Source organism: Nymphaea colorata, chromosome 12, assembly GCF_008831285.2.
Source record: "Nymphaea colorata isolate Beijing-Zhang1983 chromosome 12, ASM883128v2, whole genome shotgun sequence".
Lineage (NCBI taxonomy): Eukaryota > Viridiplantae > Streptophyta > Magnoliopsida > Nymphaeales > Nymphaeaceae > Nymphaea > Nymphaea colorata.
In genome coordinates, this window is record NC_045149.1 from 22,146,713 (window position 1) to 22,161,686 (window position 14,974).

The 14,974-nt window shown below is 39.0% G+C and overlaps 2 protein-coding genes across 4 annotated transcripts; one reads left to right on the top strand and one right to left on the bottom strand.

Moving 5' to 3' along the window:
• The first annotated feature begins 676 nt into the window (after nt 1–676).
• Nucleotides 677–6,737, top strand: LOC116265961 (uncharacterized). 3 transcript variants are annotated; one of them, XM_031646980.2, is made up of 9 exons: nt 677–1,273; nt 2,221–2,330; nt 3,028–3,096; nt 3,575–3,690; nt 3,830–3,884; nt 4,826–4,946; nt 5,025–5,072; nt 5,831–5,958; nt 6,046–6,737. In XM_031646980.2, the coding sequence occupies exons 1-9, from the start codon at nt 1,189–1,191 to the stop codon at nt 6,145–6,147; spliced, it is 834 nt and encodes a 277-aa protein (XP_031502840.1). In that variant the 5' UTR covers nt 677–1,188; the 3' UTR covers nt 6,148–6,737. The 3 variants fall into 3 exon arrangements, with proteins under 3 accessions (XP_031502840.1, XP_031502841.1, XP_031502842.1); XM_031646981.2 differs by having other exon boundaries at nt 5,864–5,958; XM_031646982.2 differs by lacking the exon at nt 5,025–5,072 and having other exon boundaries at nt 5,864–5,958.
• Nucleotides 6,738–8,997: 2,260 nt separating this feature from the next.
• Nucleotides 8,998–13,665, bottom strand: LOC116265929 (cationic amino acid transporter 9, chloroplastic). The gene is made up of 8 exons (XM_031646937.2): nt 13,306–13,665; nt 12,477–12,886; nt 11,776–11,952; nt 11,359–11,583; nt 10,955–11,131; nt 10,586–10,822; nt 10,141–10,230; nt 8,998–9,345 (listed from the first exon to the last, which is right to left on the bottom strand). Exons 1-8 carry the CDS (start codon nt 13,553–13,555, stop codon nt 9,199–9,201), a joined length of 1,713 nt encoding a protein of 570 aa, XP_031502797.1. The 5' UTR covers nt 13,556–13,665; the 3' UTR covers nt 8,998–9,198.
• Between the last annotated feature and the right edge of the window lie 1,309 nt (nt 13,666–14,974).

Genomic DNA, 14,974 nt, shown 5'->3' on the forward strand with positions numbered 1-14,974 from the left:
ATGATACTGAAAAGGGATATGTCCCGGTGATTGACCAATTGGACGGCGGCCATTCATCTCACGATTTATTGACATCACCGACATATTCCAGCTGAAACGTGGAGTAGTTTCATTGTAACGGGCCATACCACATAATGACGAGAATGCCCCTCCCCGCCTTTCTACACTCAAGACTGAAGACTAAGACTAGATGTAGGGGTAAACAAGAGTCGAGTTCGAGTTCACTCAATTTCAGCTCGGCTCGACTAATCAACCTCGACTCAGGATGAGCTCAAGAATAGCTTGATGAAAGCAGCTTGAGTTTGACTCGACAACTACGTGTTGAGCTTGACCTCAACTTAATTAAGGCTTGACAAATTCATTTGAGTAGCGTGTTGAGCTTGAGCTCAACTCTATTAAGACTCGACAAACTTGATTTATCATTTATATGTTGATCTTAAGCTCGCTCGTAAACTCCAAAACTCATTTGAGCTAGTTGTTCAGCCTAACGAGTTAACTGTTCGTGTTCGAGAGGGCCATTGGGCTTGAAGGAGTAAGCCGATCCGAGTTCTGTGCGTTCCGATACGTAGCCGGCTTGAAAAATCTACGAATTTTGAAGGGTAGAACCGGCAGTATGTAAAGGGGGGCGTTAATCGCCACTCTGGAAGTAAACCAACCAACTAAACAAAATATTTTTCCTCACTCGTAACGTATTCCAGCTCTCTGTCTCTGCTCTCTCTCTCTCCGCTTCTGTGTGCACATAAAGGACTCTCTCTCTCTCTCTCGTAGGAAACCAGAAAAAACGGACAACCAAAATCAGCGAAGACAATTCCGGAGATTCCATTTCCATCCCCTCTCTCTCTCTCTTTCTCGCTTCTTTCGTCGTCTTCGGAATTGGCATTCCTCGTTTCGGGGGAGAACATCTTTCCGGTTCGCCGGAGCTCCTTGCCGCCCTTTTTTCTCTTTTACTTCTTTCATTTTTTTTTTTTGGTTTCCCATGGCGGGAAAAGGAGGGGGCCTGTTCTTGGGTTCTCTGGTGCATTAGGGTTTGAAGGAGGCGTCCTTCGTTTCGTCTTTCCCGTTGAGCAAAGTCGAGTTTCTCTTCGAGTTCCTTTTTGTTCTTGGCTTGGTTGGTGGAGGCGCAAGAGAGATCGACGGAGTGGGAAGGCTTTCGTTCCTGGCTTCGGGTGTGGAGTGGTGGGGAAGAAGATGGACGAGCGAGGAGGGTCGTTCGTCGCCGTGAGGCGGCTCTCCCACGGAATCGAGCGCGGGAACGGGTGCCATACCACCTCCGGTAATTTCCCCCCAAGTTATTTTTCATCTCCTTCTTCCCCAAGTCATATCTATCTATCTATGTAAACACTCATACACCTGACTATTGCATTGATTCTTGGTGGTAAAAGATGGTTCTTGGTCGGTTGAAGATAGTAGAGGCCAAATAAGCTGTCAGAGACGTTTATATATGGAGCGAAATGTGGGATAAGTGGGAGACGTTTGATGTGCTAGTGCCTAAATTTTGCACGATTGGAATATGATGAGGATGAAGTTTGTACAATTCATATGGTTTTGGTGATTCTGTAAGTCTTGATACCTGCTTTCCATCGCAAACGGAATTTCTAAAATTTTTCACTTGGTTATTGGCATCAAGGAGTGTCGCAATTTATATCTGTTTTCAACGAGCAGACTATATGTTTCTGTTGCCGATGATATGTTTTCCAATCCCTGTCCTAGGGCCGTCAGCTTTTCAGTCTTTACTTAGTTATGTGAATTTATCGCAATTTTGAAAGCACCATTCCGCTTAGAAAGAGCGTTGACTTTATAACCTTATTTCAAGCGTAGATAAGATAACGGTAGAAGGAACAGTGACTTTATAATCTTATTCCAAGAGTAGGTAACGATAAGATCATGATATTTTCTAACATTTTGTGAACTTGTCATAATATTAAAAGTTCTTTGGGGTACTTTTTAGGGTTCTTATTTTGGATTTCTTATCTTCCTTAAATTTAAGGCTTTTACGTGCTGAATATTTCCTCGGACTTCCTACTTGCCTAGAAAAACAGAATTAGGTGGAAATAATTTGGGATACAGATCTCATATTGTTAAGGGGATCTGACGGTAAATAAGATGAATTTTTTTTTAGCGTCTTCACTGTATCAAGTTACTTTTGTTTCTTGGTTCTCGGGAAAAAAGAAAAGAAGGTTCTACAGTCTACATTCTCATGGTGGTTCTTCAATGTTACAGCCGAAGCTGTTACTGGATCATCAGCTTGGATCGGGAGAGGTCTTTCATGTGTTTGTGTACAAGGAAGAGAAAGTGATGCTCGTGCTTCTTTCGATTTAACCCCTTTTCAGGTTGGTGCCATGTCTATAATTTGTAATGTTATTTTCCATATAGGTTTCCTTACTGTTAGTTCGCCTTGTACAATGTTTTATGTTCTGGTTTACAGTGTCATTTTCTAGATCATGCTAGCGTATATGTTTGTGTTGGCTCTTGATCACTGGCCATTCATCGTTACTGGTAAGGTTTGAATTTTTGACATTTCAGAGCTGCATTATTATCAAGTTACTTGCATGCTGATCCTAAGAAAAAGAAAGAGTTAGCAACAGGCATGTTACATATTTGTGTCCCCTTGAAGAATGTTCACTGGTGGGCTCTCTGAGATATTTAATTCATAGCTTGTTTCCTGCCATTTTGAACTGTGTAAAAAAATTGCAAACATGATTATACATTTCTTAAGGTTCTGTATTTATCATCTTATAAATATGAGGCAGAAATATATTGGTATAGTCTCATGCAAAAAGAATCCTTTATTTCTTTGTAGTTTGTATTGTCTATTAGGCTTTTTAAAAGTTAAGTTCCCTTCAATAAATACTAATCCTCTATCCGTTTATAGTTTTAGGTGCTAGGTGAAGCAATTTATCTGCTTACCCTGTTCATCTATCTCTATCTTTGAATTGCATTATTTTTTAAAAATAATTTCCATCTTAGCTTCTCTATCAGACGTTATCTAAATTCAAGCGACCTTTTTTCTTTGTATATTGGGCTTAGGAGGACTGCTTACTCAGGCTGAAGAATCGGATAGAAGTTACTTATGATAGTTCAAAGCCTGAACATCAGGTAGTGTATTTTCAATATCACTTTCAAGATTCAACATTTTTATGTTCACCTTGTGCATGTTGCATTACGAGACTTATTAATTGGCTTGCATGGCAAATTGGACTCTGTGAAGACTAATCTTGTTTAAGAGTAAAGTACTGATTTTGTTGATCAATGGTTGAGTTGTTGAATTCTATTTTGACAAACTTGTTATTCTTTTCATTGACCACACAAAGTTGTGAACTTTTCAAACTTTTAAGCACATGCACCTTGTCAAGTCAGTCAAAGTATAGGAAGTCAAAGCCAAGTGTACAATGGTTGAACATCAGCACACAGAATTTGAAAAAAGATTTGTTGCTTTCATCAACCAAAAAAGGTCTAATGCAAATTTGAATAATCAAGTATGTGGACATGAAGCGAGCGTATGTGATTGCATAGGCATATCTTGCAAGGCAACTCTGAAGCTCTCTATGTTTCACTGTTGTGGGATTATTGGCAGGAAGCTTTGAGGGCTTTGTGGTCTGCAGCCTTCCCTGATGAAGAACTTCGTGATTTGATATCAGAACAATGGAAGCAAATGGGTTGGCAAGGAAAAGACCCATCTACTGATTTTAGGTACTTCTTTCATTCTCTTATAAACTATCTGGTTATTTTCTGTTCCACAAGTTTTAGCCAATTTCTTTCCATTTACAGTTTACGTCTCTGACATTAAATTCCAAACTTCTTGTCTAACTATGCTAAATTGATGATGTAGGGGTGGTGGATTTATATCTTTGGAAAATCTGTTATTCTTTGCAAAGACTTATCCGGTAAATTTCTCATAGATTTCATTTCCTTTGAATGCTACATACACTCACACACACATATTGATATGTCGATGAATGTATGGGTGGATGAAATGATCACACACGTAATATGAAATATTGTATATAACAGTTCCCATTGTTTTGTATTCATTGTTAAGGAACATAGTTTTTTTCATGCTAGAAATGACTTTTCCTTCAAAGGGGTGACTTTGAAGCGTAAAATGTGAATCTCTGTTTCTTGATGTGAAATTAGATTATTCAAATTCTTTAGTTTTGGCAGGAAAAGATCTTGGATCTACATGAACATATGACAAAAATTAATAACAATATACTGTATAGCTCTTGGCAAACATCCAACTGAGTGTTGGCTCCCTATGTAGTCTCAGAATCATGAGGAACTTTATTTTAAAAAGATCATTTTTATCAGCAAGAAAGGACCTTAACTAATGATATCCTAAGAAGGGTTACTCTGTGTTTCTTATGGTGGCTCTTAATAGAAGTGTGGCATACATCACTGTTCACTCTGTTTTGCATGAAGATTCCAGTCCAATGGCATTATCTGAACTTGCAGTTTGAGTGAGCTACTCCTGAGCTTTGACTTTAACCTTCTTTCGATCTCATTTCTGCTTGAAGAAAATGATACTTCAAGCACAACTGATAGTTTTTACCTGCGAGTTGTATGTACCTTTAAATCTATGGGTGGCCCTGAGACCTTGCAACTGTTGTTAGCATAGCTGAAGGGAGAACCAAATGAAATCTCCTGCAGTACTCTGTCACCTATGCCTTGTTAAAATCTTCAAATTACCTTCATTTGTTGAAAATAAAAGCAGGTATTTTCTGTTTTTTGGTAGTGAACCTGAGACCTTAGACATGTTGCTTATTACGTTTCTGTAGTTCTGATGGCTGTTGCTAATTGAATCACTAATCAGTTGACTTCATTGCAGAAATGTTTCCAAGACCTTCTTCGGAAGCAGGAAGGTGACCGAGCCATGTGGGAATACCCATTTGCAGTAGCTGGTGTGAACATTACGTTCATGCTGATTCAGATGCTTGACCTCCTATCAGGTTTGCATTTATATTATGTTGTGCTTTCACTATAATATTTTTAACAAGGTTGTTAATCGCGTCATTTGACTTCTACAGTGAAACCACAAACTCTATTAGGAGCAATCTTTGTAAAGTTGCTTGCAGGTATGTAGGTCAAAAATGAAATGGTGCATGGAAATTGTAGTGGTCTTCTGCAATCTTCTGTAAACTGTCTTTCTTGTGTTGGAGTTAATCATTGGGTCAAATTTCCTTTGTTTTGAAAACGTTTAGTTTTTCATACTGCTGAAATGGTTGGTTGGAGTTTTTATCCGCAAAACAGTTGGTCTATGGAGTATTACCGCCACACATTATTGTGAGCTGAAAGTGCTATTCCCCATTTACCTGATTCAGTTAAGCTTGTAACTGCAGTGGTACAAAGCTCAAATCTTGTTTCACCAGTTGTGTTGCTCTTGAGCCTCAAGAATCAAAATGCCACTTCTGTTTGGAAAATACGATGAAACATGCAGTTTATGATTTTTTTTCCTGAGATTTTTGGAAGTTCGGTCAATTGAGCAACGATTCGTCTGTTATCTGAATCTACAGTTTTATGCTCGATTCTGGACCCATTTATCTTTCTCAACCTGACTGATTCACTGGTTCCTGTTACCATGGTTTGCACTATCAGCCCACAAAAAAGACCGAAGATTTTGCTAGTTTAAACTAGTTATCTACAAATTTGCAATGTATTTTGTTGTTGCACATCTCTTATCTTGCTTTTATGAGATGATGACCTTGGGGAAGTTACCTATTACTCTTGCTGTACTCACGCTAAGAGCTCCTACTAGCTGTAATGTTAGGTTAAAGCTAATATCCTGATGATATTTGGGTACTTGGTTCTTGTATGAATTTGTGCATTGCACAAGGGGTTGGTGACATTGAAGACTGTTACTTTACAGAGAACGAGTGGGCATTTGACTTGTTGTACTGTATAGCGTTCAAGATGATGGATCAGCAGTGGCTTGCAATGAGGGCAACATACATGGACTTCAACGTGAGTTTTGGTTGCTGAAAGTAAATACTTGCTTTTAGGCAGTTCTTGCTGATGCATCTTTCTTTGCTTTCTACTGTGTTCCGACAGTCTGTTATGAAGGCCACACGTGCTCAGCTGGAAAGAGAGCTGCTCCTTGAGGATGTAGCGCGCCTGGAGGACATGCCTTCTTACAAATTGCTTCTTCAATGACGAACAGAAGTTTGTAACTGCGTTGGCTGAACAGCTTTTACTTGTTTGTTTTCCCTCTTGCCGTATGGCAGATTTTGCTATTTGAAATCCTGCTTCTTTAGGGTTTGAGTTTTTGTCAATTGAGAGGAGTGGGGGAGGAAGAAAACATGTGCATGGCTCCTGTATGTGAAAATTTTACAGGCTATTTGTCTTTGTATTTTCCTGTGGAAGTCAACCCTCATCAAAGAGTTGAGCACTTGGAGAGCAGATGTTGGTGGAGCTTCTTCTGCAATACAATTTCTGCCCATGCAGATCAGAGACCATTGCACCTTGGTCTAGCAAACAAGTGGAAGGAGCCACTCGTGACACCTGTTCGTTTGTCCTGACTCCTTTGAATTTAAACAGCTTGTCTTGGCTCTGCTGGCCGCAAAACCGAGCTGGTAAAAGTCAGGTTGGCTACTTGTTTCCAGACGAGGTTGCTGGGTTTTTTGTTTCTTCTCAAAACCAATTTATCTCAACCTCTCTGTAAAATGTAGGAAAGCAGCAACTATGGAACACGTGTTCTTCCAAATAGCGCCTTCTGCTGCAATTATAATTATATTAATTTTGAAGTCCTGCTTGTCATTGATGTCTAAGTTGGAACGAGGTCAATTGGAAGGTGTTTTCTATTCTGGAAAAAAGAAGACTTGATTTGAAAAGTCTAAATCGAGGATGATGCATGTAGGGGTTTGATTAAGAGAAAGGAGTACTGCCAAAGGACGCAAAACAATTCAGAGATCAGTTGACTTGAACCGGAATCCGAACTGTATGCGAATTGCCATCTATCCCTACTGAACTAAACCCTGTATCGAAATGAGAAGGGTCTGATAATGTGGATCGGCCTATTCAGGCTGAATTCTGCTCTGAGCAATTATGCTTATTTGTAAGTTCAAGCTTCCAAAATAGTTGCCTAAAAGGCAATCCATTTTATCACCATAGTTTGCAAAGAGAGGAGGAAGCAAAGAAGTTTTCTGTGAAAATAAAATGTGTACGGGAAAAGATATAAATTAACAGGGAAAAGGGAAGTTAAGATATGATTATAGATACATGAACAAACTACACAGCAGATAAAGATAACTTCCTAAAAGAGAGTGTAAATAATAGAAAAAAGAACAATAATCTTGGTTATGATAATTAACAAAATTAATAATTTCTTATTAAACACAAAGACAAACCCATATAAGAAAAGGAGCTTCTTAGATTGAGAGGAGAGTCCTCGATAGATACAAATGGATTAATTAGTGGGCTTGATGAACTTTAGAGCATGCCTTGGTCACCGCATTCATCATTGGAGACACGTAGTACCAGCAAAGTAACCAGGATCAACAGCACGCCAGCGGAGAAGGTGATGGCCACTAGAAGAGAGCTGCCAACCCAACAGAGCCCAAGGTAGTCGTCCCTTCCAACAGGCCTCTGCTCTTCTATTTCACCTCCTGTCGCTGAAACTCCCTAAGTCCACTACAATGCCTTAAAAGGTAGAGATATCAACAAATCAGATCCGAATCAGATATATCCTGAACCATATCTGTTTTTTCAAGCAATCACATATTCATATTCGAATTTGGATTCAAATATATAAAAAAAAAAGTCATATTCGAACTTGAATCCGAAATTAATTTTCACAACCCGAATCCAAATTTTGAACTGAATTGGCCGATTTTCAAAGGTAGGAGATATAGGATAATTATTTGAAACTAAATCCAAGCCAATCCGAATCCAATCGAATATTTATGTATATTTGAATTTGTTTGGATGTCATATCTTAAATCCAAATCCAATCTGATTTCTTAATCAGATAATAATTTGTATAATAATTTGTTCATGTCTGATTTTTTCGAAAACCAAATCCAAATCAGATATATTGACATCCGATATGCTCTGCAGAGAAATAGATGCTCTGACAGTAGGACAACCAACTGCTCTACTACTCATGTAGAACAACATATACACACAAAGATAATACGTTAGCAGCACAAGCATTTGTAAGAGGCCGTAAGTAATTTGAGGCATTATCGTTAATATAGGTATTGGTCATACAGCATATGCATGTAGCTTGCAACAAAGCTTATCATTCAAACGATATGTGTACACCAAAGGTTGAAACTTCAGTTTCCGTGCACTGATTGGTCCGTTCTGATTGGACTGTTGACTGCAACTGGGAAGGTAAATTTTCAAGTCATAAGCGTGAAAACATCCAAGTTTTGAAGCCACGAAAAACTCGAATAGCGGTGCTCTTGTTAATGTTCCACAAGCTCTTAGTTATCTAACTCTCCTATACAAGCTGTATGACTTGCTTGCTTAGTTCATGTCGCCAAAATTAATGGTTCCAAGATTTGGACTATGCCGATTTCTGCCACACGGTTAATTTGCAAGCGTGAACATCAAGCACAGTAACTGCAAGCTTTGGAAAAGTAACTTGGGTGTAGCATGGCCTTCAATTACCCCTCTTAAATCCAATGGTCTGTCTGGTTTAACAAAAGGGCCCACCTTAAATCCATAATTCCAACGAACTTCAGATTTGACGACCACCGATTTAAGATCACTAGTAGGCTTCAAAACTATGAATCTCAAGTAAGAGAGGAATGGGCTCTGAATAGACGACCATGAATTTTAGACTGCAAAATTGACAAATTCATGATGTAATCTAGGTTTTCATATCCTTATCTAAAATTCTAATGTCTAAAATCTTAAAATCCAAGGTAATCTCGAATATAAGATCTGAGGTAATCAAACACACCAATGACTTTGCTCTTAAAAATACAGAAATGGAGAAATTCCTTTAGTGACTTTCAGCTGCGCAGATTTTGTGCTGAGCCAAGATTTGGGCAGAAGTGCACAGCCAATATTGGACTCTTGACCCTCCCCATTTACATTATTATTATTTTTTTTTGGGCAGCAATTTGCTCATACTGTACATGAAAACTGTGGAAGGACCTCTGTCTTTTGTCTAATAATCATTGTGGGGAAGCTCAGAAGAAATGAATTACAGAAAAAGGAAAAAAAAAAAAAAAGCAATATGAAAGACAAATGAAACTACTGAGAATCCTCTGCAGGCATCGGGTGATAAATAGTCGAATTGGTGCAGTCCGGTGAAGTGGCATGATATTGCCCATAAGCAGCATAAATACCTATAGCAAGGATGCTGACCACTATGAACCGAACCCATGCTTCCCAATGCAGCTGTAAGAGCAAAATAAACTGTAAGAATAGTTGGTGGAAGGCGACCCAGCAATTTGCAATGGTGCTTCCTAGTATTATTGTCTAATGCAACAAAACTTATAATTCTGGCAACTACAGCAAGGCTCCAAACCAAGAGATCAATATGCCTAAGCTAGACTTGACCCAGCAGCAAGACCAGCTAAAGCAATAGAAATAATCAAGTTGGCCTCAAGTCAAGCATATCCTATGATCCTTCTCTACAACATAAAATCTATTTTTGTCAGAAAATTCAAATGTAAAAGAAAAGTACCAGGATTTCCTTTTCGAAACCTCAAGGATAAGGATAATGACGCTAAATTCATGTCAAGTTGATATTGTTTAAAGTGATCCACCAGAGTCAAATGATCAGTCAAAAGAGAGTGAACCAAACAACCAGTAGTCATAAAGGGAGGAAATATTTGTGTTGTTTAGGCATAAGCCTCACGTGAGAAATCCTACCATTGAGACAACGTACAAGTGAAGAACCTTCAAATCCAGGAGAAAAAGCATTTAGGAATAAAAGATCTTGCCCAGGGTCCAACTTGCAGAGGAAAGCAATCAAGAAGTAGAAGCAGTACATGCAATAAATGCATGTGTTTAATTAAATCAGACAGCAGATTGACCATACCTGCCCCTACAGTCCTACTACTTAATCCATTTGATTAAGTTGCAGATATCCTCGACTCCAAGGAATCAGCCAAGATCATGCTGTTCAAGTTCATTTACATATATTTGAAGAATTTTACCAGTAAAATCTGTTTAACGATTCATACTAACCTGAGCAAACAGGAACATGTTGAAAAATATGGAAATAATTGGCACGGCGGGAACTCCTGGACAAGAAAATCCAGGGGGATCTGCATAGGCCTGTTACATTATTTAGAAAGGATGTTAGCCCAAAGACCATGAAGAAACCACAGTATGATATGAAAATAACATGGATCCTTTTTGCATGTCAACAAACACCAGCCTTTGCACAAATGGTTCAGTCTAAGCAACTTGACGGAACAATGAAAGTGACAGTAGGATGAACCTTTGCTTGACCCGGTGACAGACCACCCATTTTATCACCGTAAGCAAACCATTCTTAGGCATATCAGGGTTACTCAATGGCATTCAAGCAAGAATTTTTTTCATTATGAAGTCCAAAAGTTAAATGGCTGAATTCTCGGTGTATCCATCGATGGTAAATTAATTTCACAAAGAAACAAAGAAAACTCACTTGGCGATACTGAAGAGCAGCAGCAAACACAACAGACATCAGAATAGCTATTAACAAAAATACTATCCCAGCACTGAAACGGTAGCACAACCCAGCCAAAAAACCACCACAAGCAACACCAAGAAGGGAAATGATGCCTTCATGTCGAGCTGAGAATCCCCCTATAGAAAGATGACCTGATGACCTCGGCTTCCAGCGAAGAGTAATAACGCAGGCTGAAACAACAGAATATCCCGTCTGTCCAAGAAATCCCACAAGTATGAGCAAAAAACAAAAATGCAAATGAACTACCTGCCTGCATTAATTCAAGTAAAGATAAGCTTGAAATTAAAATCATAACTGCAATTCAAATGAAGTTAGGGACCTCACTAGCGTTCCAACTGAAAGAATATGTGAGAGTTCATGGACATTAAACAACCCGGCCAGGACTCCAGCAACACAACCAACCCAAATCTGTGAACGTACAGGTGTGTGCCGAATATGATGCACCTTCGAAAAGATTGATGGCAGTAGTCCATCTCTTCCAAGCCCAAGGTACAACCGAGACTGAAAAAAGAGAAAAGTCACCTCATGTATGCTAAAGACAAGACAAAGTAAATCACATATTCATTCACAAGTCACTTCATATATGTCATGATACAAGACAAGAAAAATTACAACTTAATCACAACGGGCAACCCACATGCCTTGCCTTCAGAAAATGGTAAAAGGAAGACAAGGAGGATGCATGTTCATACAGCCAAGCAAGATATTAATCCAAAACAAACCATCACCTGTACATACAAGCCAACTAGTAGGGTTGTAGTCAAGCCTGCAACAGCTCCTATACTGATCAGAATTGACACAAATTTCAGCCCTTTGCCAGAGAAAGCTTCAGCTAATGGAGCATCATCACCAAGTAACTTGTACGAAACCATTCCAGTGATTACTAGGCATACACCAACATATAATATTGCACAAGCCAGCAGGCTGACAAGAATGCCAATGGGCAAATCTCTCTGAAACATGGAGCCGATGCAAATAGTTCAAAGGACAATGATATCAGCATAATGATACACAAAATCAGGCTGAGCAGCTCATTGCAAGTTTGCAACCTCAATAAAAGATAGACGGAAATTGCTTGGGCAAAAGTTCATGAGATTCTAGCATTGCCTACTAAAGAATGCACCAATTTCCAGAAGTTATTGAACCTGTGGTCTTTTGGATTCTTCTGCAGAATTAGCAACAGCATCAAATCCAACATAAGCGAAAAAAACTATAGTTGCTCCAGTAATGATAGCTTTGAACCCGTTTGGGGCAAAAGGAGACCAGTTTGAGACATCCACCTCAAAAGCACCAACAAATATAACAATGAGGACAATTGTTACCTGCATAGTCATCAACACCCATTAGCTAGGAACTAAACCATGTGACAACGCTCACAAGAAGGTGGAATGTATTGCCAAGTGAAAAAGCACCGAAATTTCACCAAGAAAGTTAAAGATAAACATGACAAAAATTGTCATTGCTTGAGGACGCTGCTACAGGTCAAGCGAACAAACGTCCAATTTTCAGAGATACTGAAATTCTCAACCCAAAGAGTCAAAAAATGCGTCCATGAAAAAAAAAAAAAATCGAATAAAACAAATATGATAAGCTTGACAGGTCCAATTAAATGTAAAATGTTCGCTTAATTCTGAACACTGCACCAAGCACAAAGTTTTTTTAGCTGGTACTCAGACATGAAGACCATACTCCTAGTAACCCACTGTTCAGGCGAAATGAGCAAGAGAAATAAGACATAGTTATCCTAATGAGGATGTATCTGAGCAAAAGAAACCACGGAAAAGAACAAACTTTTGTGGAAAATGAAAAAATAAAATAACGAAAAGTTCTAGAAGCAAGACAACACCTTTGTGGCAGTCATAACCGAATTCACCAATGCTGATTCTTGCACACCTTGACATAGAATTATGGTCAATATTACCAAAAGAATTGGTGCTAACACATTGATAGACAAAACTCCTCCAAATAATTCTTGACCACTCCCTATCCAGTCAGGCAAGATATGCCGGAAAAAGGGAGCGATTTTCAACAGCGCTGCCAGGTAGCTCGCCAGGCTGCGGGCAATGCTTGCCGCGCCAATATGGTAATCGAGCATCAGTTGCGTGAACACAAGGAATGCGGCGAGCTCGCTAAATGCTGCATACGTATACAAATATGCACCGCCAACAAGTGCAGGGAAGCGTGACGATAACTCAGCGTAACATAGAGCACAGAGCGCGCACGCTGCACCGGCTATAATGAAGCTAATAGTAACACCTAAAAGAAATGTAAACACAAAATTAATAAAGCAAAACAGCAATTAGACGACACGTGCATGAGGTGATAATCTCTCTCTCTCTATCGCCCTCTCTCTAAAGAACGAGTAACAGATATGGTTCCATTCTTGCATTTTGAAAATCACCAAACACGATAGGAATTCCCAGATTCTGGTCCATGATCAAGCTAAAACCTGAGAATTGGAACTACCAACACACAATCGAACTTTAACGGCTCAATTGACAAGGAATGCTCTGCGAAGATGAATTCTGAAGTTTCAACCCGCACTTAAAGCACTAGATTCCATCCACTGCTAGCGGACCGACTTCAAATGCTACAAATTTCTCTACAGAAATGAGAAAACTACAGTTTCATGATCCAAGAATACTCGAGCGGAAGAAGGGGGAGAGGAACGGAACCAGGTCCAGCGTCGCGTGCCACGGTGCCGGTGACGACGAAGATTCCGGCGCCGATCGAAGCTCCAATACCGAGCAGGATGAGGTCGATAGCGCCCAGCCGCCGCACGAGTTCTTCTCCTCCACCTTCAGGAAGCGGCGGTGCCACCTGGTGGGTCGCTGCGATCTGGATGGGCTTGACTCGGCAGGCCGAATTCCAGAAGCCGGCGAGCCAGGGAGGCGGGCCGCGGCGAGAAGCGCCGCCACGCGCCATCTTCTCCGAAGCTCTTGGGCTAGTGATTCCGGACCGTCGCAGGCAGAGAGGAAGATATCCCGCGGAGAATTCTCCCCACTTTTTCTCTCCTCGTTCCTTTTGCCAGGTTCTATCCAATAATAATATACGACAGAGTGTTTTCTTTTTTCCAAAAATTATGAATCTGAATCTCTTCACGTCAAACACGAGATATGAACCAAATCAATGATTTGGATAAAAATATGAAGTTATCGTCGCTCGTGAGTGACATTATAAACGTAAAACATTATTAAAAAGTTGTTTGGTAGTTGATGTGATTGAATTTGCTTCATAAAATGTTAGAAATTTTTGAACAATTTGCATTCCTGAAGGCCCATTTGACAAACCAAACTATTCTCAAAGTGTAAAATAAAAAGTATTTTATGAATCCGCCTTAAATTTTGTAATAAATTTTGTAATAGATTTATTGTTTCATTTACCAAACTAGCCCCTAAAGGATGTTTGAGAATTATTGTTTCATGCATAGACTCTATAAAGTGAGGTAAATTTATAGAACACTTATGGAAGTGTCCAATAATATATCCAACCAACTTTTAGGTTAGGTGTATAAGATATTAACATAATGTCATTATTCTCAAACGGCCCCTTGAGTTTGTTTATTAATAGTAACTTTATGTAATTGTTTCATGCACCAATAATTGATAGAGGTGTAACAACCTGCTCACTCCTACACATGGCTCAGATTACCCTTTAACCACTTTAGTTTCAACCCCCTCAAAAAAGCTCGGAACTATGACAACCGATCACTTAATAACTTGTTTCATAAGTCTCTTAAGATTTTTGACAATCTTAAACACAAAAGTAAACTTTTAGGGTGTTACAATCTATTTCTCATGGCACTTGTGTATGCGTATGTAGAATCTCAGATCCGAGTAGTGAACTAGCTCTAATACTACTACATTCTATTATAATTCTGTTATAATTCCAAGCACAAGACTCCTATTAATATTATGATTTTTCATACAAGCATCACTTGTTTCAGCGCCGATGTCCCTTAATTTGGTTAAAATATTAATCCAAATTAAAAAACAAAGTGACAAATTTCATCTTTACTTCTTGTGGTAAAGGAAAATATATGTTTGGACTAAAAAAACATCATTTGAAAGCAAAATTATTGTTTATGTTTCAACAAGACAATCTAATGTTAGGCTTCTTATTCACTGTTGTCAATGAAAATGAGGAGGGTGACTTTCATATTATGGCATTTCACATACGACGTATAGCAAACCTCTTTACAACAAATGACAATTTTTTTTTTTTACCAATCCTCGTAAATAGAATGTTACAACAAACAACCCATTATGTAGAAATAAAGTGTTTATGAATAAAACCAGAAATATGATGTCAGTAATTTCTATTGCTGATTTAGGGTTTATAGGT